Source organism: Anas platyrhynchos, chromosome 14 (assembly GCF_047663525.1).
Source record: "Anas platyrhynchos isolate ZD024472 breed Pekin duck chromosome 14, IASCAAS_PekinDuck_T2T, whole genome shotgun sequence".
Classification (NCBI taxonomy): domain Eukaryota; kingdom Metazoa; phylum Chordata; class Aves; order Anseriformes; family Anatidae; genus Anas; species Anas platyrhynchos.
Window position 1 is genome coordinate 9888729 of NC_092600.1, and position 25075 is coordinate 9913803.

Here is a 25075-nt window from a genome sequence, read left to right on the forward strand (position 1 = left end):
GCTAGTGCTGAAAAGTTGCTTTATATATTCTACTGGGTTGTCTGTGAATTGCTTTTATTGCATAGGACACTTCTGTCCACAAAAACAAGCCCTTGAATAATAAGAAAACTAAACAATAAGGATCATCTTAGCATCATTTCACTCCATGGCTCACTTTGTGCTGGTTCTGATGTTCCTCGAGCCACGTCCTGTGTACTGATTTATCTTCACTCAACTCACATCAAAATGGTTTAGTAATGACCATCAGTGGCCCCAGATAAACTGATACGAGCGTGTATATCCTTGCTAAAACATGCTTTCATCTCCCTGTACGGCCATACCTTAAGAAAAGGCTGGATTTTCAGATAGCTGCATGAGAAGCCTGCACTGGCCAAGTGAATGGTTAGCAGCTGATGCCTTGTAATCAGAGCTGCTGGCCCCGTGTCACACGTGGGAATCGAGGTCTGTACTGTGATGCTCCAGCACCCACATCAGCTTACTGCTTTGCTCAAGTTGGAGATCTGACGCTCCTGGAGGAGCCAGGCACAGCACCTAACCCTAAACCTGCAGGGAAGATCATCAACAAGAAACATAAAGCATGGACAGTTCTAAATGTTTCAGCTTGCCAGAGTCAAGAGATTGAAAGCCCACGGTACAGGCTAGGCAAATGGGTGTGAGAGAGACCCTACTAGCTGTAAATTGGGAACACTCCCACTTCCTGCATGTCTACACAGGGAAAATAAAAATAGAAGGCATGATGGTAAAGAGTTAATATGATTGAGACAGCAAGGGTAACAGTCGTCAGGCTGTCCATAGGGCATGCTAACAGAGCAAAAACACCCCAAAGACAAGGTCAGCACCACCAGCTCCTGCACCTTCTTAGGCAGACTAAGCAGCAGCAGCTTGTCAGCACATGCTTCAATCTCTTTTCCCTTGTAAAGAAAGGTTAGCATGGCAGCAGCAAAAAGCAAACCAGCTGGAAAACGGGAAACATACAGTAAAGGACGATTCCTTGGCGTGTGCTACAACAAAAAGTCATGCTTGAAATCACTGCATTTGTTTAAAGAGATATCAGCAGCAACAGGAAATATTGACTTTAACATCACCAGTCTTTACAAACGTATATGGGCTCCAGTTTTGCTGGTGTTCACCCTGCATAAGTTTAGATCTTTGCAAAAAGGGATAAAAACTTTACATGACTGCTATTTAAGCACTCAGAAATGTTTTCTTCTAAATGATGTGAACGACATAGTTGCCTTGCACTTTAATAACCTAACTAGGAACAATGCTTTTCTAATTAATTTTAAAATTCTAATCATAAAGGCTGTGGCCATGGACAGACCACCAATGCACACAAAGGAGGAAAAGATGCATCATACAAGGGAGTGTAACAGTTCAGGCACTGGAAAAATACAGCGTGGTGACACATAAAGCTTGCAGTGAAGTAGAAAGGCTGCTAAGGTTGCCGGTCTCGGGACTCTGAGTCACAGATCTGCTACAATGCTGCTTGGCTAAGGCAGCGAGGGAACTTCTGTCCTGAAAACTTGCACATTTTCCGGCAAAATATTTTTAGAAGAAAAGCACTATTGCATGTATTAAACAGACTGCACGATGTTCCTCTTGACTTATCACCCTTATTAGTAAATGTTAAAGAGGGAAGTAAATCCCATAAAGCAAAACTATAAGCCAGTAAAATGCCTGTGTGCTCCGAAGGGATGCTCTTGTAAAGCAAAATGTCCAGCCAGAAAGTACAAATGGTGACTGTGCACAAATAGGGTTTCATCATTATAGTATCCAGTAGACATGAAGTCACCATCATAAACTGAAAGGCAGGATTTAAAAAAAAAATATTTATTTTTACGAGTGAGATCACAAGACTGCAGTAAATACAAAAGTATTTTACCTATGTCTGTCACCTTAATTTCCAGATACAATTTTAGAGATGTGCTGCTGTTTGTGAATCCATTCAAATACTCAATAACAAAAGCATTATAACAAAACTGTTTACCATGTAATTATTATTTTAAAAACAAGGCTTTGTCAAAGCTGTAACCCTTTTATCTTCAGTGATACAATTCTCAACATACATGCCGAAGATTTAAGCTGTAATTATCCAAATATCCACAATGGAATTGTGTGAAGGAAAAATAGAGGACACTTAGGTTAAATTAAAGTAAAATAAATCTATCTGCACCCTGAGATAAGTGGAAAGTTTGCGAAGGGATTGCAAAGTAAATGTACAAATCTTCTAGAACAAAGGTAAAAATGTTTACTTGTTACTGCCAGCTAATAAGGGCAAGCTCGGACAACTACCTAACACTTAACTGTGCATATAAACCCACCTGAATTTAGTGTTCCTACAGCTACTGCTACTCAGTAAGCACCAACAGAGGAGAGACTACCTCCATAGCAGGACAAAACTGTGAATTAATAGCGCCTTAAAATTTAAGGTGGAAAAGTAAACAGTAAAATTACCCAATCTGATCTTGAAACACCCTTCTTTCCCAAGCGGAGGATTTGGGAAACAAATTTCACAGTTGCTTAAATTATTAAAATAGTTCATAATTAAATGGCACTTTGAAGTCATGCTCAGAACTGCTGGAAAGGATAAATAACAAATACGTCAGCATAACAGCCAAACGCTTCACATCTGTCATGGAAAATACACTGTAAGGAAAGAAATAATGCACATCTGTTTCAAACAACTGAATAATTAGAGAAGTATTTGATACTTGCATACCCCGAAGTTAGTAATGGTCCAGCCTAGTAAATTAGACCAGTAATAGAGAACTGAATGTCCTCTGGCACATTCGTATTACTGAACTCTCTGGTTTCCAAAATGCCTGTGGAGGACGGCTGCTAAACCCTCTCTGTGCAATGGGATTGTTTGGGTGAGCATCAGCTGCTGGGGGCAAAAGTGCTCTAAAGCTGCTGTAAAACTGCTCTGCATGGCACTCCTGCAGCCCGACGGCATGGGGACTGCAACCCCATGCCAGTGAGGGTTTTGGCATGGTTTGGCTCCCCAGTGCTGACACGAGCTTTGACTATCCATGTTCCTTGCTGTGGCTGTTCCTGTGTTTCAAGGCATGTTTTCCGAAGCCTAACTGAGATCACGTGTTCATAAACTTTCTACATCTGACACGAGTGCCAAGCCAGACACGGGGCTGTGCCAAAACCCACTGCCAGGAGCTCAGCTGCAGGACCAGGGCGCGGTGGCTCCACAGACCGCAGGCAGATAGAGGCGATGATGCAGCCTGCGGATCGCAGGGAGGAAACCACATTTGCTCTCTGAATCTCTCTGCTGCCTCCTCATCTTTTCCCTGGCCCTCTCCCAGTTCAGGAGAAGGAAAACCCAGAGGGATGGTAAAACTTCCTGACCATCATTTTGTGCTGTGCCTGGGAGCCAGCGTTTGTGATTACAGACACTTCAGAATAAAGAGGTTTTTACCAAGAAATGAAGTGTCATGCCCCAAAATAAGGTCTTTTTTATCGTAAGTGAAACTTTCAACTCCATATTTTTAGTAACCTTCTACAAAAATCTTCATTTTAAATCAATAAAATAAAATAAATCAATAACTTTTGGACTATGCCTTCCAAACCCTACTGCCAACCAGGGGACCTTGAACTGCCCCAGTACTGAGCACACTCCCATTTCTTGTCCTCTCTGATCAGACGGAGTCATCTGCAAATTCATATTGTAATGCTTAATATGAACACTAACTGGAGAGAAAAAGGGGTTTTAGGAATAACCGAGTGTCCTCTCTTAAAAAATAATTATATAAAAGCCAGCACAAAGTCTAATCAAGAATGTTAGTACAACGACTGCGTTTAGATGTGCTGCAGAATCAGCAATAGCAGAAGACTTTAAACCTCGTTTAAAGGTCAACAATAGCAGTTGCGACAATCCTCCAAAATGCAGATTCAGGAGTTGTCAGGAGTTCAGGAGTTCAACTCTCCCCTGTTCTTTTTCCAAGTTCTCATTTCAAGCCTCACGCTGAACGTCATGTCACCGCTTCTCAAACTGAAGCAGCAGCCCAAAGAGTAGCAATGCCTATTTATTTCTGACAGCAACATGCCACTCAATTTTAAACAACCCAGACATTTCATAATTTATCTCAACGTGAACAAGAAGAAATGTGGTTGAAAACAACAAGTGAGGTTTTACAGAAGTTTAAACTGCATTTGCTACCAGTACTGCACTTAAAAGACTCATAAACAAGGGGCTAGGCTCCGTTGCATGACTGGATAATCCAGGCGGGTATGTGATTTGGGAAATTCTGGGCAACCTAAACTCACACAGCACTGTGTGGATGATGAAAAGCAGATTTGCTCCTTTCCCTGGAACCGTTTATATATTCATATGTTTTTTACCATGTATTTTAACCCATCTTGAAAAAAAATCAACCCATAAATAAAAAAACTCCAAGTCTTTATTTTTTCCAGTCTCTAAACTAAAACTGGGAATAGAGCAACAGCAAAGGAAATGTCTTGATGACATAACTGCACATCCAATTCTCCATGTCTGATTTACGTACAGCTTTTTAAAGCTGTAGACTGTTAGAAAGCTGACTGTTCGGAGCCAGGAAGCATCCCTGATGTCAAAATGTCCATTTCTTGAGAGTCAGAAAGCTTTCGCCACTATTCTGCAGAGCAGAGAGGTATTTCTGACAGTGGCTAAAGGATAAGAACTACTTATAGGTTCCTAGGGAGTGTGATACTGTCAGAGAGAATATTTCTGAGAGAAGCAAGGCTGAGAAGTACCCCAGAAGTTGGCTTTCCTGAACAGGTACAAAGCACTAAATTCCCTTGAGGAGGGATCCTTTAGCAAACATTCTTAGAGAGGATACTGGTTTGGGTACTGCTTCACTCTCTGTTCAGAATTTTCTGTTCCTTTTTGCCTTTATGGGGGACGGAGTCCAGATTAAAGCCTCCTGCACCTTCCCCTACAGCAGATTCTGTTAATGAGAGTGGCCTTTTACCTCTCTTGCATGCAGTTTCAGAAAGTCAGCAAACAGAGCTGGGGAGGGAGAACACCTGGCCTCAATAAGAGAAGTCTCTGTTCAAAATAGTGTGGATGTGATAATGAGCATTGCAACAGCTCACTTCTGTACGCCCAACTCCCAGAACCAAATGTGAAACCCTCCCTTACAAAGAACTGGACACATGGATACCTCTACCTTAAAAGAGGATTCAACTCAGCCTGCATGGAGGAGGTGAAGAGGGTAAATTCACCAATACAAATGTTGAAAGAAAGGTACAACTTGCATGGTGTCCTTTACAAGGACTTAGACCCCTCACTTGAGGTGGTATTTCAGAGGTATTTAGGTCAGATCACGATTCACAAAATCTCCTAGGAGGTCCTTGAAACAGGAGAATCAAGTCACTTTTCCCCCTGAAAACCCATTAAAAATAGAAGGTAAGAGCAGTATCTCTTTCTCACCAGAATCCCACTGTTACAGTTCAAAAGTTAGAGCCATGTGATGCTGAAAACATTTCATGTGCAAATTCACTGGGATAGAGGAAAAAAAAAAGGTTTGACATACTTAGGCCCCTAGATCTCCATTCTCCAAAGCAGTCCCCTAACATCTGGAGGTGCAGTTGTCAGGAGCCTGTTCTGGGCAATGAGAGATGTTGGCTGGAAAATCTTTTTGTTGAGAAAAGTATTTGCTGCTATAAAATGGGAAGAGAAACAGCTTCTCTTTTTCCTCTGCCATATTGATAGACCAAAGCCACCATAGCCTCTTGTTTGTTTCTGCAGAGCTCAGTTCTTTTGAAGCACCTCTCACGGTGCTTTGATAGAAAAATATGTAAGGATCCTGTTAGGCCTTTTTATTCCTCTGATAAATTAGTACACTGGCCCTTTTTAGGCCTCTTTTGCCCAAACACAGTGCTTTCATTTTCCAGGAGAAATGCCATGAGAACAGCTGCTATGCTGGCTTAGGAGAAAAGGCAGGAAACTAATGACCTTCTGACTAGCAGAAGGTGACCCATTCTATTTTAAAACTACAACACACTGACAAAGCAACAGCAGAAATGCAAACTGAGCTACCACCCATATTTCAATTCCTCTGACAAAGAACAGAACACAATGCATTCTCCAGGGATGTCAGTCAAGGTAGTATCACTAGTTCAAATGAGAAGTACTAACATATTTCCAGGGGAAAAAAAAGCACTTTTGCAAAAACAACGCGTATCAGATTTATTAAGCAATGGTATTCTTCTGTTTGCACTGCACCTGCTACCACAGTCTGACAGAGGCAGCACAGCTGATGATGCAATGCACTTACACCAAATATTAACAAACCCACTTGCCAAGTTTTCCTCTCCCAAATCTGCTTCTACCAGTAAATAGATGCTTAAACCACAAAAAAAGTCTTTGCACTGTGATTTTACCTATTGCAATCATAAAAACCAAATTGAATGCTGGAGAAGGCAAACCGTGGCAACGCTACAAGACACTTTTTTTGCTTATAAATGTACATCCTGTTTGTAGCCTAGCAACAAAAGCAGCAGTCTGTGTGAAATGGACATAGTGCCTGCTGCTGGGGCTCTCTCCTCAACCCAGCAGCCATCTTTGGTGAGTAACTTGCCGAGAGATTTCATCATTCTGTGTTAAAGACGCATCCAGATGTGAGCAGCTGCAGCAGCCAACTCGGCGGCGCGTGCTGTCCGTGTGCCATCCCTCCTCTCATCGCTCCCACCGCAGGAGGGATGTCGCAGGGACACGTCACACCCTTACCTCTCCTCTTCACTACGGAAGAAAAAGCTTCTTTGCTAAGAAGGGTTAACCCAAGGTCTTATTCCATTCCTGACTGCTGCAAGCTTGTCTCTGCTCCTTATTTCTAAAGCCCTGTGGCAAAATGAGGCAGGATTCTCTGGCTGCACCCAGCTGTGTTCATGACCTTCTGTAGGTTTTGCACTATAAGTCTTTTTTTTTCCTGGTAGGATTTATACAGGTGAATTTTAATTGCACTTTGGCACAAGGCCTGTCTTCGTTCCCTGCTGTCTCAGTCCCCATTACAACAACAAATTATTTATAATTCAGTTGATTAAGAGATTGATGCTCAGCATTAGCACCCCTGGCTACCAGGCGGCCAGCCTCAAAACCACACGACACGTTCATCCCTGGAGAAGCCGATCACCTTGACATGAAGGCTGCCTTCACCTGCCCGCACCGGTGCCCAGCTGCGATGCAGCACCCTGCGACACCGACACCAGAGGCTTATTTCGGGAGGGATTTTCGAGCTGGGGAAGCAGGGAGCCGATATTTGTGCAGAGCTGATGGCGCAGGGGGGGAGGCAGGCCTGGAGGCCCCCCCAGGCAGCTGCCTGCTGAGCCTGCAGCCAGCAAAGGGCTCACAGGGAGCAGGAGCTGGGCAAGGGACGGGTGCCCCTGGGGACAGCGGGGACACACAGGGCTTGGTGACAGCTGGCTGCGGGCCTCCGCAGAGGGGCCAGGCTGACACGCGTGACACGGGGCTGGGCCTCTCTGGAGGCCTTGAGCCCCTGCGGAGGGCAGCGGGCTGATGGGGGACCCCGCCGTTCCCTCCCCCCCACCCACAGCCCACCCCCTCACGGGGCCGGTGCCGCTACTCACCGCGGCCGCTGCCGGCTCCGCGCCGCCCGGAAGAGGCTCTCGTGGGCCCGGGGCCGGGGGAAGGCGAGCGGCCGCCCCGCTCCGCCCCGCTCCGCCTCCCGGGGCAGGGCAGCGCCGGGAGTCGGCACCGCGGCCGGAGCGAGCGGGCCTCGGCGCCTCAGTGACCGCCGGTGCCTCAGGGCCCGCCGGTGTCCCCCCCCTCGGGTCGCTCCCCTCTCGTGTTTGATCGTCCCTCGAGCCTAGGAGCAGCTCCGGCCCTGAAATTGCTTCCGAAATTAAAGCAGGAAAAGCTGACGGAAGAGTTGCCTGAAATGTTATTTTTCCTCCCCAAAAGGACGGCGGTGCTCGGCTGGTGAACCGGTCGGGTCATCGGGCCATCTAACGGGGACAGCTTCTGAAGCAAAAGTGCTGCTGGCCCGAACCCAGCTTTGATAACAAAGATTTTATCTATCTATCTATCTATCTGTCTATCTGTCTATCTATTTATTTTACACACTTTCTCGATTTTGTCACTCCTGCTTTAATAAGCATTGCAGGAAAAGTGCCAGCAGCCCAGTTCATAGGAAACCACAATAAATGAACCCTTAAAATAGGAAAATAAGTTACTCTCAGGTCCGAGTCCTTAACAAAAATGCTGATTCGTAAGAAATTGATTCCAGCTGATGAGAACCTTCTTGCATATGGTGATTTAAAATTTCAGATAAATGTGGATCTTTGATTTTGTTAGAAAGCTGGGGAATGGCTCACAGAGCATTTCACTCTTTTTGGGAATTCTCACTCCACATTTATCTTTGTATCATCTGATAGCTCCCCGGTTTGAGATGAAGATGTGCAATCATTCGATATTTTAAAAATAGAACAGGGATACTCAGATACACAGTTCCTGTGCTTCCTGCACTCCAGCTTCCAGATGAACATGGTGATAGATGCACTACATTGCTAACACATGTCTCAAGTGTCAGTTATGTTCATTAATGTCTCAGACTGATAGTGTTAATTTGATAAGTCAGCAACAGGTGAGCTGGTCTCATCCCATAATTTATGCGGAACCTTTGGGGAATGGGAAAAAATGTGCTGTGATACAGCTGTATTGCATCCCATTTTTATCCCATTTTATCCCATTTACATTCTGCAAACAGTGCAGGTTTAACTCTTGTGTACCAAAACAGCATACCAACATAGAAAGGCCAGTTTATGGTTTTCAATTAAAAGCTAATCACAGAATTGCAGAATCATCTAGGCTGGAAGAGCCCTCCAAGATCACCTAGTCCAGCCTCTAAGTTTTGTCTCATTGACACTTCAAATCTCAGATGTCCAGCCATGTGTTTCCCCCATGGCTCCAGAATTTATGTCTTACTTATGGATAGGAAAGATAATTGCATGTGCAAATATTCCAGGTGAGATTCCATCATGAAAAAATAAAAGCTGGTTCTGATACTCTTGCACTGCATTTTTGTTGCACAACAAAATTGTTCACAATGTATGTACTTTTCCACTAGTGTCTTTAGCTCTTTTTAATCTTACCAGATATCTGTGTCCATGACCACTGACAGAATACGCCTGAATACACCTTTGAAGGTGTCCAGCCCTAACACTTGTTGCAAAAAGCAACGCATTGGCCGAGCAGGAAAGACATCTCATTCAGAAAATGGAGACAGATGGATGTTGTGCAATGAAACAAATTAATCTCCAGAGGGATAACTGATCCTGTGTTACATGGTTTACATTCTGAGGACTGATGTCTTCTGCCTCCAACAGTTCTCATCTCTGCCAAAGATACTGACTCGTTAATCTGCATTAAAGCCACATATACCCTTCTGAGCATGTCACAACAGACATTCTGCTCGCAGACTCTTGGGTATAAATTATATTAGTACCTCAACTTCTACGAGGCGCTAAATGAAAAGCAATGGATAAATTCATTGCTGGAGTTAATCGTTTGCTCTATATTTAGTGCAGATGGTGTTGAACAGCTGCATAACTTCTCTTTCACTAGACTAGTTATTTCTCTCATCACTGAGAAAGCAATCTGTTTTTTTTTTTTTTTTTTTTTTTTTTTTTTTTTTTTTTGCCATGAATCCTGAGAAGTCTCAAAATGGCTCTGACCAACCAGCTGCAACTGCTCACAAACCAGAAAACTGGAAGGCAAATGAGTGAATATAGGTATTCACGTGGAATAGCTAATCTCTGGCTACAGGTATTTTCTACTAATCTTCATGCTAACAGTGCTTTAGGCTGCATGTAAAAATGCAGGATTCAGGAGGATGTGCCAGCTCCAGCAGAGTGCTTTGGCTTCATCCTGTTTCCATTCTGAGGTGAAACAATGGAGTTAAATTACTGTGTGAGCATTAATAGTACTTACAGAAAGCACACACCTAGAGACTATTAGGGGATTCATCAAAGAAGCCCCACCTCAGCTCCACCTGAAGCATTCCTTTCAGTTATCTTATTTCCTAGGGATCCTGCTAATAAGACTCCTGCAACCCCCAAGGTGTGCATTCAGTCCTTTGTCTTTGCTAAATTAGGGATGAATTTAGCCATCTGCGTGTTCTCTCCTGAAAGAGTTCCCAGACTGCTCTAAAGCAAACTCTTCCCCATGCTGCCCAGAGCAGGAGGATTTCTGTTCTTTCGCAGTTCCTGCCTCATCTAAGAAATGAGCTTTACTGTATTTACTTTCCGCAAGCTTCACTCTATTCATAATATTTACATTGGACATTAATGCTTTTCATGTTTTTTTGCCATTTCAAATTGGCACTGGGAATCAGCCGACAAAACCGAAGAGCTGCTGTGCCTTGCAACTCTTAGCATAGCTGCCCAGCAAGCGGCACTACAGGACCAGCTTTCCCAAACCCTGTGTCACAAACAGCAGTCAGACAGAGGAAAGGCAAGCGTGGGCTATGTCAAGACTTTTCAGCTCGGTGAGAAAGGCAGTAAGTTGTGCAGCAGGTGGGAGGTGATGTGTGGTGACGGCTGGGGAGGTAAGCAGCAAGGAGCCGGAGCGTGTTCAGCTGCTGGCTCTCGAGGACAGTGTTAGGAACTGGCCTTGGCACCGAGCTGACTGCTATCAGAGGTTTTGCCAGAAGAAACCAGCCACATTTCTGGGAACTATTCATTAGCACTCACTTGATGGGAGGTGCCTGTGAAGGCTTGGTGCTGTGTTTTACTATCAGCAGCAGAATATTGGGCTAGGTCAACCATGAATATATATAGCATTTGTTTTGGCCTGCTGACTTCCCATGTGTTTTTTTTTTTTTCCCAGAAAATCCAAGCCCCAGACTGGAAGGGACATTAGTACAGTCTGAGGAGTGCTCATAAAGTCAAAGATTGTTTCTGTAAATGAGCTAGGGATTTCCATGTCTGTATATCAAAATAACATCACACTGTTTTCCCATAGTCTGAACTGCTAATGAATAAACTATTAACTAGGGAATTTTGGTCCAACAAACAAACAACAGAACACTTTTTGGTAATATAAATTATAATGAAGCCTTATGTAAGCTGATTGAGGACGAGTTACAAAATCAGTTAAAGATTTTGGCTCCGTCTGCAGTATTTGAACCTGATTTTAGGTTACTCATGCTATACTGTGCCAAACTAAATTGATGCATACCAAATTTTCCTATCTATCTAGATGAAAACATGCATAGTTATATCAGATAAGACTGGAAGCAAAAGAACGTGAAAAGCCAGTCTACATTTAAAAGGGACATAGCACTACATTTAAAAGCATAAACCAGCCTTTCAAGGGGATTAGGAAGCCATTTCTTCTATGATGTGGCTATTCCATAAATGTCTTCTGTGGGGTTGTTCATACACTGAAGCACCTTTGCCAGGTGCTGTTGGCAGTCTGGTGACTAGGCAGACTGATGGCAGCTGTGGAAGGAGCATGGGGCAGGAGGAGAGATGGTTCCTTCCTGCTTTAGCACCATCCCATAGGGTCTCACAGCAGCTTCAACTGGGCTGGGCAAATTATTTCATCATCCTCTTGGGACCGTATGTTGGTAACTCATGACACTTTCACCTGCTGGCTTTTTCCAATGGATTTGGAAAATGGTAATTAAAACTATGAACCCTCAAATGTTTATTGCTGCAGCTATGCAGGATGGCGCTTGAGAACCTCTGACAGCATGTGGCAACAGCAGATGACATGCACAAGGGCATGCCACAACACGGGAAGGCATGCAGCAACATGAGAGATCTAGTAAGAGCAGCAAGTGACAACACAACGTGGGGCAAAACAAGACACCACCACATGCAACAGGATTAACAGCATGGAACAGCACATGACGCCATGCCACAGTGTGATGGATATACCTAGAAAGCTGGTAGAAATACTTAGAGAGTGGTGAGAAATTCATAGCAGCAGGAAATTCCTGGAAACAATTCCTGGAGCACAATTACTAGAAATAATTTGGATATATCTAGAAAAGCATTAATCATAGAATCATAGAATCATAGAATATCCTGAGTTGGAAGGGACCCTTAAGGATCATCAAGTCCAACTCTTGACACCGCACAGGTCTACCCAAGTTCAGACCATGTGACTAAGTGCACAGTCCTATCTCTTCTTAAATTCAGTCAGGCTCGGTGCAGTGACCACTTCCCTGGGGAGCCTGTTCCAGTGTGCAACCACCCTCTCTGTGAAAGACTTCCTCCTGATGTCAAGCCTAAATTTCCCCTGCCTCAGCTTAACCCCGTTCCCGCGGGTCCTGTCACTGGTGTTAATGGAGAAAAGGTCTCCTGCCTCTCGACACCCCCTTACGAGGAATTAATGATTTCTTGAAAGCAACTGTACATTCCAGGAAAGCAAATGTAAAATCCTAGTAAGGTGAAAGAAATTCTTAGGAAGCAATGGCAACATTTCCTAGAAAGCAATACAAAATGCCCTGAAAGCTGGGTGGAAATTCCTAGAAGAATTTCTGGAGGGAATCTCCCTTGAGATCAACAGGAAAATCCTAGAAAGGCATGTGAGATTCCTAAAAAGATATGGAAAAATGCAAGAAAGCAATGGGAAGTCCCTGGTGGAGTTTTGTATCCTGTAGTTCCTAAAGACTTGGAGGAAGTTCTTAGAAGGCAATGCTGAGAAAACCACAGGAGGAAATTAGCCTCTGTAAACAGCGAGGGAAAAAGTGAAACCTGAAAGTAGATAGGATCAGATCCAAGAGTCTTCCCTAAATGCAACTTTTAGCTAGACCCTAATTTGAACCTCTCCTAAAGGGAGAGGACCAGCTCGAGGGACTCCGAGTGTCACTGCTGGCACAGCCAAACCCTGATGTGCGCCCAGCCCAGCACTGCTGAGCCTCGCGGGATGGGAGCATGGGCATGGACTTCCAGGCCCCTGAGACAAATTTTGACAAATCAGGGATGAAACACAGGAAATATTTCCAGCTTTTAAAAGTACTGCCTGTTAGAGACTGCTCTGGGAGCTGCTGTCACAGCAGCAGGGCACGAAAAAGCCAAGGGCATCGAGGCAGGCTGCAAAGATGTTCCTGATGTTACGGGGATGAACCAGTCCTGCCTGGTTTGGTGGGGCTGGCACAGAGGCTGGAATGGAAAAACACATGCAGATGAGGTGAGGTGAAAGTGCATTCAGGATTATGTCATGGTTTGGGGTCAGATCCTTGGGTTTTTCAAAAGCTCAGATGGAAGTTGTGGCAGGCAGAATGAGGCAGACCAAAGCTGGGACCCTGGTTTGGGTTCTTACTGGGAACATTGTTCTGTTGCTTCTGTTTTTTTTTATTTAACTCACTGGAATATTTCTGACTGCCTTCATGCCCAGACTCTGTGACTTGTAAGGAGCTTGGCAACCAGCACCTTGCCTCCAAGAACAGTTTAATCCCTGTAGCGGAAGACGAAACCCCGGGCTGGCCCAGCTGCAGCACCCCAAAGGCAGCAGGGCTGTCTGGGACCTGTGGGAAGGGCATGGAGCTGCATCAGGGAGGGTCAGGGTGGGCATTAGGAAACAGTTCTTTACTGTGAGGGCAGCCAGACACAGGAACAGGCTTCCCAGCCCTTGCTTCCCAGCGAGGTGGTGATACCCCGTGCCTGTCAGTGTGCAAGAGGCATTTGGGTGATGCCCTTCATACTGCACGCTAACTTCTGGTTAGCCCTGAAGTGGTCAGGGAATTGGACCTGATGAGCTTTGGGGTCCCTTCCAACTGAGCTATTCCATTCCATTCCATTCCATTCCATTCCATTCCATTCCATTCCATTCCATTCCATTCCATTCCATTCATTTATTTATTGTTTGGTGTTTCATTCAATTCTCTTTAACTCAAGGTCCTTTAGTAGCTTGCCTATGAAGGGCTGTGGAGCGTGACCATCCTGGATGTGCAGTGACCATCCTGGATGTGCAGTGACGTGTACTTGTAAATCATCAGCTGTGGTGTAACACCTTGACTTTTCTCACCTGCCCCACCAACCTTTAGAGGCAATGGGTTTAGGTCAGTACCAAGCACGCTTTTCATCTTCACACATCTTGCATTGGAAAAAAATAAAGTCTGCTGGTAGAAGTGAAACCACCATCCGCTAGTCAGGGGCTGGGCTGGAATATGAGAGAAGGATCCATTTTGTGCTGCTGGCTGGCACACAGCTCAGGAGTGAATCCGTAACACCAGCTTAGGAGTGGAGAGTGCCACCTACCAAGCCATCTGCTAAGAAAATTGTATTATCTGTAGTTTTATCCACTGCTGCTAGAAATCACTAACACTCAGCTGTGAAGAGCTTTGCTGCTAATATATCTATTTGTATTCTTTTTATCTATCCACTCAGAATTAATTATTTCTCAGATTAATTTCATTCTAATGAATCATTCTGTAACACAGGCTTTATTGCATTTCTGAGGTTCTAATTAATATGTCAAAGCCATCTTTAACTTTAAAAGTGCTGTCATTTTTTTCCGTGACTTCTCTTTTGATTCATATATCGAATTTATCTGAGGGCCTAAAATGTCCATGCAGTATGGAGCGAAAGAAAAAAAAAATGCAAGCCATACAGGATGAAAAAAATTATGCAAATGCAAATAAAGCATAACTCAGCAGTGAGGGGGCAGTCCGTATTTTTGTGTCGACACTGGTTTATGTTCTGTTTCATGGAGTAGATCCTCAGCAATTGACTGTGGAGGGATTTTTATATGTATGGAGTAGGATATAAAAATCAACAGCATAGGGAGTGCCTGCATTTGTCAGCGAGGCGATTGGGAAGACCGAGCTATGTTGTTTCAGTGGAGGCTTGGTGTTGGTTTGCTGTGGGTTTCCTGGCAAGGTTCTGATATGTGGCAGGGATGAGGCTGTTGGAGGAAGCGTTATTCCTTCCCCTGAGCTCTCCTCTCTTCACAGCAACATTTTATTCTCATCATCCTCTGCAGCTTGGCTCTCGACCCACTCTGGAGGAAAGCGTTGGCAGGGCTGTGATCCCTCTCCTACCCTGTGTCTGCAGCAGGTGGGAATCCCAGGGAGAGAAGGGGGGAAATTTAGGTTCCCCTGCCCGAGTGATTCCACGGGGAGCCGCAGGAGGAAGGGTCGCTCTGCGTGTTTGTTGTGCAGAACTTGTCTTTCTCTGGGCCTGTGGGAGGGAGTGGTTGGAACTGGAAAACCCCCATAATAAGTCACAGTGTGAGATTTGCTGATTAGATAATGGAGTTATTGGCAGCATCGTGCAGAGCCTCAATCACCCGTGGCTCCTGCCTGGCAGGAGATGGGGTTGTTCAGGTGACAGCTTCTGCTCCGGTACCTAGCTACAAGCTGGATATTTCCCTCTCATTCCCGTCTTACACTTCTATCTAAAAGGAGCCAGTGTCTTGTAAAATCTCAGGGGTTATGGCTGAAAGTAACCATTTTTTTTTTTTTTTTTGTGGGGGTTTGCACTGAAAACATAAAGAAGGATTGATGGCAAGGCTTCTGCTTGAACAGCGCGGGTTTACAATCAGGTTATGGTCTTCCACACCTCCTAAAGCTTGTGCATGCAGACTGCTACAGGCAAGCGGCTGCTTTTTGTGCATCTGCTGCCTAAGTTCCCACAGAGAACAAAAGTCCTTTCTGCACACTTCCTCTGTTACCTTTCCAACCCCAGGGTTAGAGGGTACACATCCATAAGCTACACTCAAAAAGAGGAAAAAAAAAGGAAAAAAAGTCCACACTCAATACTGACTATTTGAGCCTCTTGTTAGCAGTGTTTGGAGACTAACTATCACTTCTCTCACTGATCCTTTCTCCCTGCTGGTGGGTCTTTATCATACAAGAATGAGCTTGAGATCCTTGGAGATCTTTTTTATTTTATTTTATTTTATTTTATTTTATTTTATTTTATTTTATTTTATTTTATTTTATTTTATTTTATTTTATTTTATTTTATTATTTTATTTTATTTTATTTTATTTTATTTTATTTTATTTATTTTATTTTATTTTATTTTATTTATTTATTTATTTATTTTTAGCAGAAAAGTAATAGTTCTTTCTGCTTCTACTCTTCACTCTGTGTTTTGTACTCACTACTGCATTTTTCCCTGTGGAATGCCCAAACATGATATTATAAATTTAACCAGTGTGCTTCATTGATCTTTAAGGGAGTTCACAGCTGTTGTTCGATTTCCAGAAACCTTTGATTTTTCCGAGAAGGTTAAGCTGAGGCTAAAGTTATCTTGGCTTATTAGTATAACCAGTTATTTAGAAGCTTGACAGCTCTTTCAGACATTATTTCTGCTAACATGCCTCAGCTGATTTCATGTTTAATACATCCCATGCATGCAGACTCAAAAAGTCATCCTGAGAGTGACGTGAGTACAATTTGTATCCCCACATACTGTAATATTATTTTGTAAATTAAGCTGCCTTTCTCCAGCTTTAGTACATTTTTTTTTTTTTGATTAAAGCGTGTTTATCTCTGAATGCAAGAGATTTGGACTTCTTTCAACTCTGGCTTGGTATTCCAGTAGCAAATTACTGTTTGGATTAAGATCATTTGGATCAAGGTGCTACTCAGTATTTATATTTTTAAATCTTTATGTCAACTAAATAGGCTTTTCTCCAAACAGAGTCTCCAGGGAGGAGCAGGTATCTCACAGGGTGGTAATAGAAACACAAAAGATTTCCTTTCCCGGGCATTGCTTTGATTCCAGCATCAGACAGTAGTGGTTGGAAAACATTAAATAGAATTAAGCTGCTGTTTTATGTTGGGGCCTAGGGAAAATTAAACAAGATCTATACTTGTTTTGGGATCTCAAAGAAACACCTGCACTGTTGCTGGCAGTTTTAGGCAAGCCCTGACCTGGACAAGAGCTGATCCTTCAGCACTGGCTGACGGCATGTTAGCAGGAGAGCAGCAAAAGGAAAATCCAGCCCATGCTTTGAATAAATGGCAGCCAGAGCTCTGTCAATCAACTGCCTAATCCCAACACTGGCTTTTCCTGAACAATAGGGTTTTAATGGATTTCACTTCTGCTCCTCACCTGGGTATGACTATTAAGCCACGAAAGTTTTAAAAGCTTACAAAGGATCTGATGTGACAAATGAGGACAGCAGGGAGCCCTCCATGAAGTGTGAGTGTTTGAAAGCTGCACTGCTGTTTAAGGGGCTTTGCTGCACTGGTATGGTCTCAGCTGAGCCACACCCAATTTTCATCCACAAAATGATCACAGGAATTTAGGGATACGATAGGAGAGATGCTCTGGCAGCTGAAACAGATTCTGAACTGCCAGACAAATGAAGAAAGTGAGATTCTTATGGGAAGCTCATAGACATTTTTTTTATGTCATCAGATGAAATCTTTAACCCTCACACATATCAACAGCATTAGACCTCCCGATGCTGAATTCAGCTTTTTCCCCAGGAAAATCTATTTCCTAGCAAAAGCCAACAGAAGAGTTCACCTGACTCAATAAACAGATCACTGAGAGGGAACTTCTCCCTTCTCTGCAATATGCACCTCAGCGTTCCCCTCCTGCATGCCTGGAAGATTGTGCTGTTTGGGTGCTCTGCAGTTTCTGTGATTTCTCTTGGAATAATCTAAGGTGGCTGTGGTAGAAAGCCGCTCTGGGGGAGCCTCTTGAAGTTCTTACAAATAGAAGTAGATGTGCTCAGCGACTTCTTATGCAGGCAATGTTCCCCTCAGCCTAGGGTTTCTATTGAGAGGCAGGAGTGTGCTACGTTTTCAAAAGACAAGAATCGTTCAGTAAATCTCACCTGTGTTGTGCTTCAAGGAGAAAAAGAAAAAAAAAAGAGAGAAAAATCTTGAAAATATAAAAACAAAATTCAGAATGAGTTTCATTAGATATCTCAATTACCAAACAGCACAGAATTCATTCCTTGTCTATTTTCACTTTCCTCTGGGGATCAATGATGATTAAAGGACAGGATAATAAGATGGGGGAATGAGAACTTGCTGAGAAGCAATTAAAAATGAGAGAAAGAGAGAGGGGAAGGGAAAACAAGTATTTTAGCTAGCTAGTCAAGGTTAGTTTAGCACTGTATCTGCTTTAACTGACATTATGGAAAATTATAGATGGCACATAAGCAACTTCAGTAATGCTGAACCCCAGGAAATGCATCTTGACAACTTAGTGAGCTTATTTTTGTTCTTCCAGGAGAATTTAACCCCCCCATGATGCTTTTTATCTTCATTTTCTGATTTTTCGTTTGGAAGTGAGATTATTATACCAAGGCAGGAACTTGTAAATCAACACATTCATCTTCCTTCGTTGGCTGTTGTGGCTAAGGTAAGAAAGAAAAACACCTTTTGTATTAAGAAGGGTTTGGGATGGAGCTGCTCTGTTTCCAGGGCTTGCTACAGGACCTGCATGATATTTTTTTGCATAGAAGCAAACACTGCCCGAAGAGAGTGGTCTGAGATTTCTGTGGGCAAGGAGTGCGGTTGCTTGACCCGAGTTTACTCCCTCAGCCGGAGGCCGGGACTCAGCCCCTGCCCGTGGGGTGCCAGCCCTGGGGCTCCCGGCAGGTCCCAAGGGCCGGAGCCACTCGTCCCTCTGCTGTCCCCTCGCCTGACCCGGGACAAATCGCTCAGGGTACGGGTCCTCAGGCACCTGAGCACCCTCGGGCAACTGAGCTTGAGGTTTTTCTCCTTGTTCCTTCCCTGCAGGGAGGATTTTATCCCGTAAGCAGGGACAGGGATGCCCCTAGGAACTGAAGTTTGTTGCCTCCTTCTCAGCCCCTCCAGCGGTGCCCACAGCGCCGGGTTCACCGCACCCGCTCCTTGCCCGACGGCGGCCTCGGGGTTCCCGTCTAGCGGCTGCCCCGGGCTAGCCAAGCCGATTTTTTGGCTTTGAGCCCCGGCCCTACCGGAGAAGCTCCACCGAGAGTCCCCAGGGGGTCGCTCTCCATCCCTGGGCGCTGTGTCCCGGTCCCCGCATCCCCCGGGGTCCCTCTCCCTGCGGAACCGGGGAGGCTTTGGGGACTTTGTGGGGGGCAAGGGGGCACACAGAGAGCATCCCGGCGGCGGTGCCCCCCTCCTGGGGCTGCCCGGCGGTGGGGCGCGGGGCCACGGTCGCCCAGGAGAGGGAGCCCGGTGGCCGCGGCTGCGCCGGGAGCCGCGGGGGCGCGGGGCTGCGGCGGGCGGCGGGGAGGCGGCGCGGAGCGGAGCGGAGGGGAGCGGAGGGGAGCGCAGGGGGAGCGCTGCCCCGGCTGCTGCCCGCCCGCTGCCAGCCCGGCCAGACCCGACCCGACCTCCCCCCCGCCGGTGAGTACCGACCCCGACCCCGTTTGTCCCGGGGAAAATGTCCCGAGCGTGCCCCGGGGGTGCCGGTGTCGGTCGGGGAAGCTGTGGGTGCCCCAGGCTGCAGCCGGCATCCTGAGCCGCTGCGAGCATCCCCCGGGCAGAAGTTGGGTGCCGGTGCTGACTTTTCGCATCAATGACTTGAACGCGGCCGGCTCGGGGCAGCACGCAGCACCCAGTGGGTGCCGGGGCTCGGCGGAGCTCAGGACAGGGCAAAGTTGTCCCCGTGTGCCTTAAACTCCCGGGCATCCTCTCTCGTAGCCCAGCTTTGCTTGGTTATGCCCCGGGAAGGCAGAAAAATCGGGGAGAGGCAGCCCAGGGGGGAAGCTGCGGCCGGCCGAAGATGTGAGAGGAGGAGAAGGGGGGGGTGGCTGCTTTTTGCCCTCTGCATTCCTCCATGCCTGTCTTTCCCTTGTCTTAATCCTTCAGGAAGGAGACGCCGGGAGGACAGAGCTTTCCCGGAGGGGCGATGCTGCCGAGCCCTGCCCCCGGCAGAAGAAAGCCCTTGCCGCCGGGACCCCCCTCGCAGCGGGACGGAGGAGAAGTCCCCGGCCCCGGAGATGCTCGGCCCGGGGCAGGCTGCGGGAGAGCATGAAGAGCTGCCTTCACCTGCCCTCTTATTAAAAGGAAGAGGATGCTGAAGCCGGCCCCGACCCCTGGAGCGCAGCCCCTCTGAGCAGGAGGTGGGATTATTCCGTGGTGGCTATGGAGAGCTGTAACCTGGCGGAGAAGTGCTAAAGCCACTTGTCCCTGCTTCAAGAGGAACCCACATCGGGCACCACCGGCTTCGCACCCCGCGTTGTGGCACAGAGGAGCTCACTCAGGTCCTTCCTCCTCCTCTCGCCCTTCTTTCTCCCTCCAGGGAACGACAGAAGAGAGAACTGCTACTCGGCTCTTGCCAGTGCTGGGAATACCGTGCCTTTTGCCTGGGATGAATCGCCCCAATGCGCCACTTCTGCGGGATGTACAAAGTGCGACGGGGACTGACCCGGCCACCCACGTTTGCCAAGTGATCAGCAGTGGCCATGGGCTGGAGGTAGCTGGACACACGCTGGTGGGGTCCGTCACACACTGCCCGACAGCGCAGACCTGCTGCTGGCTGGAAAACTAACTTCTGGTGGTCCCACTTCGGCAGCTCCTGGTTTTACTTCTCCCCTGCCAATTTGCACTTTCAGGGAAAAACACACGCAGGCACCTGATGCGATGCAGCGTTACTGGGTTGGTTTTGTGTGTCAGATTTGCTATGCAATTCCAAAACTAAATGAGGAGGAGAGACGGCTCTGCATCCCAGAGCAAACAGAGAATCAGAGGTGAAAGGTAGGAGCCAGAATTTCTCATTTAAATAAAACTAAATAACCTGAGCTGCTTCTTACTGAAAATCTTTAAAACACACCTACTGTATGTTTATTTTCTTTGTCTCTGGAAGTGTAAAACTTGACCGGTTTGGAACAAAGTGAAGAATTGCTCGCTGACGCTGCCCAGAAACAGAGGACTGATGGATTTTGTAACAGGAGCGTGCTGAGGAGGAAGGAATGGAGTGTTTCAGCAGTGAGAAATTCAGGGGACCAAAGTAGAGAACAAGCACCTTGTATAGTACGCATCAGTAAATATGAAGGGCTAGTGCAATGGACGCTGGAAACACTCGATCGATAGCCTATTTAAGTGGGATATGTGCAAGCATGGAAAAGTGATTGCTTTCCTGTCTGTGGGGTATATTTGTAGAGGACAGCAGCAGAACATTTGCAGGTGATCAGTCTGAATTAGGCTACTTCATGCTGGGGTGGTGCAACGTGTTTCTGAAGGGATTGCTTAAAAACTGGTCTGTGGAGCTGACTGTACTTGTGCATTTTCAGTTCTTGCTTGTAGAGCTTTCAATGTCATTCAGGGAGATCCAAAGTGGATGAAGCCCATCCGGGGGTGTGGGGACCATAAGAAAGGATCTTTGGTCCGTTTGGTGACGAGTAATTAGTGGATGTCTGATGTCTTTGCAAGGAAAGGAGCTGATGTCGTCATCAAAGTCATGATATGATTTCCCCTCAGGAGAAACTATGACTTGGAACGACACCACTATGGACGGGGAAGGGTTGCTTGTGGAAAGGGACTCTTCCTTTCGGATTCTCACGGGCTGCTTCCTCTCGCTGCTGATCCTCTCCACGCTGCTGGGAAACACGCTGGTCTGTGCAGCCGTCATTAGGTTTCGCCACCTGAGGTCCAAGGTGACCAACTTCTTTGTCATCTCCTTGGCTGTGTCAGATCTCTTAGTGGCGGTTTTGGTCATGCCTTGGAAAGCTGTGGCCGAGATTGCTGGTTTCTGGCCTTTTGGTTCATTTTGCAACATCTGGGTGGCCTTTGACATTATGTGCTCGACAGCCTCCATCTTAAATCTGTGTGTCATTAGTGTGGACAGATACTGGGCCATCTCCAGCCCATTTAGGTACGAGAGGAAAATGACCCCCAAGGCAGCCTTCATCTTGATCAGTGTGGCGTGGACTTTGTCTGTGCTGATTTCCTTCATCCCCGTGCAGCTAAACTGGCATAAGGCTACCACCACAAGTGTTTTGGACCTAAACGCCAGTTTACAAGGTGTAAGCATGGACAACTGTGATTCTAGCCTAAACAGGATGTATGCCATCTCCTCTTCTCTAATTAGCTTCTACATACCTGTTGCCATCATGATAGTAACTTACACGAGGATATACCGGATTGCCCAGAAGCAAATACGACGAATTTCAGCTTTGGAGAGGGCAGCAGTGCATGCCAAGAACTGCCAGACCACGAGTGGCAATAGGAGCAGCATGGACTGCCAGCAACCAGAGAGCAACTTCAAAATGTCCTTCAAGAGGGAAACGAAGGTTTTAAAGACTTTGTCGGTGATCATGGGGGTGTTTGTGTGCTGCTGGTTGCCATTTTTCGTGTTGAACTGCATGATTCCCTTCTGCGAGCCTACCGAACCGTCCAAGGGAGCAGAAGCTTTCTGCATTAACTCCACCACCTTTGATGTTTTTGTTTGGTTTGGATGGGCTAATTCTTCCCTCAACCCCATCATTTATGCCTTCAATGCTGATTTCCGCAAGGCATTTTCAACCCTGCTAGGATGCTACAGGCTCTGCCCTATGTCCAGCAATGCTATAGAGACTGTTAGTATTAACAACAATGGAGCAGTTGTTTTTTCAAGCCAACATGAGCCCAAAGGATCCAGCCCCAAAGAGTCTAATCTGGTTTATCTGATTCCACATGCAATCATCTGTCCAGAAGAAGAACCTCTAAAAAAGGAAGAAGAGGGTGAACTATCTAAGACCTTGGAGAAAATGTCTCCAGCACTGTCGGGTATCTTGGATTATGAAGCTGATGTTTCTTTGGAAAAGATCAATCCCATTACACAAAATGGGCAGCATAAAACCTGAGCAGTAAGGTTAACCCAGCAAGACCCAATAGTGTGCATTGTAATAATCTTTTTTTTTTAAAAAAACTAAGCTCTAGGGAGAAATACACATTTACACAAAGCCCAGAATTATTTTTCCCGGCATTGAAAGCAAATTTAATATTTAAAACACTAAACAGCAAAAGATACTGAAAATTGGTTAAAAAAAAGGATGTTCATCCGTACTCTTCATGCTGAGGAATATATAGGAATTTGGATACAGGGCAGTAATAAAGAAAATATTTCTCCTCTACACCTAGAGAAGCCAATTTCTAGTTTGAAATGAGGGAAAAGATAAATGTTAAGTATTTAAAGATTAATGTTTACTAGAAGTTAAAAGATTGCTGTGTTTTGTGATAGTGGGTGTTAACAGGTCCTAATTTAAGGCTGAGGGATTGTAAAGGTAGGTAGAGGCCTTCTTAAAATTATTTCTAAAAAATAATTGAGCCTTATAATGAGAATGGTTATTTTTAAAGCTTTGGGAGGTAATATGTTGATACCAGTTTTATTTATTTATTGTTTTAAATTGATATTTTTCATATGTCATAAGAGACCTAGCTTTATTTATGTTATTTAAGATGTCTAAATAATGGGATATTTTTGGAGTGTCATAACTGCATTTTGGCCAGTCAACCAGTCAGCACTTTATTAAAAGCTCCGGTAGCCTGGAGAGACAGTGAGGGTATGAAGGAAGGCTGAGAAACTCAGCAAGAGATGAAGGAATCAACAAAACTGATGTGGCGTGGAGTTTGTTTGTTTATGGCCTTTTGTTTTTAAGTGGGATTTCTTTCAAAAGATAGGACCAGCGTTGACTGAGTTGTGAATTCTCTTCCCTTATAGAAATAAAAGAAATTGCTGCTATTTATTTTTAAAAAAGTTTCATGTTACAAAGACTTTGCTAGAATGTCAAGTTTGTGGATCTGTAAATACCTTAAATATGACTACAACCTTAAGAAGAATCCAATTTGAGAAGAAAAGCTTCTTAGATAACAATTCTTAGTATATAATGTTTTGTATTTATGTAATATAAACAGCTTTCTCAGACTTTTCTTATTTCAAGTCTTGGATATCTTTTCTGAACAAACACGGTTGGTTACAATGGTAGGAAACATGCCAGACCTCATTATCATCTGTATTACTGCAGCAACACCAGGATCATGCTGTCTGTCTGCTCCTGTATCAGTCAGAGTTAAAAAGTGAGGTACCTAGTGCTTTACTTTGGAAGCTGGGAGGACATTACATTTTAGTAATTACCATGCCAACAGTCTGTTCAATAAGGAATAGTGCCTCATTTCCATTTGGGATTAAGATGTTTCTAACTATGGATGGAACTGCAGTCCCCACCTCAAAAACATCCTGTGAGCTCCAAACCAGAGTTGCCAATGTTCAGTTCAAAAACTGCTACTTTTCCATTGTCCTACCCCTGCTGCTTTCCCTTTGTAATGCCAAAAGCAATCAGTGAACATTAGCAACAGGACCGCTGGGTGTTAATATTCAGCAGCATTCAAAGAGAGCGATTTGTTTTCTGAATGGGCGCAAATACCCTCCGAAGAAACTTTTCATAACATATATCAAAAAATGTGTTGTCAGGAAAAGAGAACTGAGAGGAAAAAAAAAATTAATTCTAATGAACTCTATACATCCTGCATCAGGTCTGTGTATTTATGTATTGTGAATGTTTTCATAATTTTATTGCCTGTATGCTGCTTTCATACATATAATAAAATTATTTTGTGAAGAGAAGGTCAAATAAAACAATCCACATTGCATTTATTAAATACATGCTGGTTTTTGGCAGTTGTATTGATCGTGTTAAAGGCAAGGATGGTTCCTGTTTTTCCATTTGCCCTTATTTAGGAACACACCAGTGAGGCAGATGGGATTTTTTATTAGAAGCAGGAAAAAGTCCCCTCTGCTGAGAGACCTCTCAGCCCTTGCTTTCAGCTAGGGTTTGAAAGCAGTGCATGCAGCTTGGAAAAAAACTCGTCCTGTTTTAATGCAACTGGTTTGAATGTGTAATGTTTGGTTTACTGGTAACTCTTATCTCAGTGATTTTGCCTTCGTTTAACAGAATAGCGAACTTGGTTTATAGCATACTTTTAATGTTGCTTTTTAAAAGAAATTTCTTTCTTTTGAAGCTGTGCAGTACTTTTCAAAGCCTAATACAATCTTACCACTGGTGCCTGTTTTTTTTTGGAGCAAATGACTCATTTCAGAAGTGATGAGATGGGGAGGGCTCAGCTGAAGTGCAGAAATGTCACTCTGTTAACAGTGACTGGTACTTTGCTTTTGTCTTTGTCAGCCAATTCAGTTTGAAATGAAGAAAAAAAGAAAAAATGTAGTCTCTTCTGCC

The 25075-nt window shown here is 44.9% G+C and overlaps 2 protein-coding genes across 5 annotated transcripts in view; one reads left to right on the top strand and one right to left on the bottom strand.

Moving 5' to 3' along the window:
* The window catches only part of SFXN1 (sideroflexin 1), a 43479-nt gene that overhangs the window by 17437 nt on the left and 967 nt on the right, over positions 1-25075 (bottom strand). Inside the window, exon 1 of one of the 2 annotated variants that reach the window (XM_038186238.2) lies at positions 7576-7725. The exons of the other annotated variant lie outside the window; for it this stretch is intronic. The gene's annotated coding sequence lies outside the window, so the exon portion shown is untranslated. Of the gene's footprint in view, positions 1-7575; positions 7726-25075 lie in introns of those variants that run through there. 2 annotated transcript variants of the gene reach the window in all.
* Positions 19126-23781, top strand: DRD1 (dopamine receptor D1). 3 transcript variants are annotated; one of them, XM_072044635.1, is made up of 2 exons: positions 19126-19265; positions 19731-23781. In XM_072044635.1, exon 2 carries the CDS (start codon positions 21350-21352, stop codon positions 22703-22705), a length of 1356 nt encoding a protein of 451 aa, XP_071900736.1. In that variant the 5' UTR covers positions 19126-19265; positions 19731-21349; the 3' UTR covers positions 22706-23781.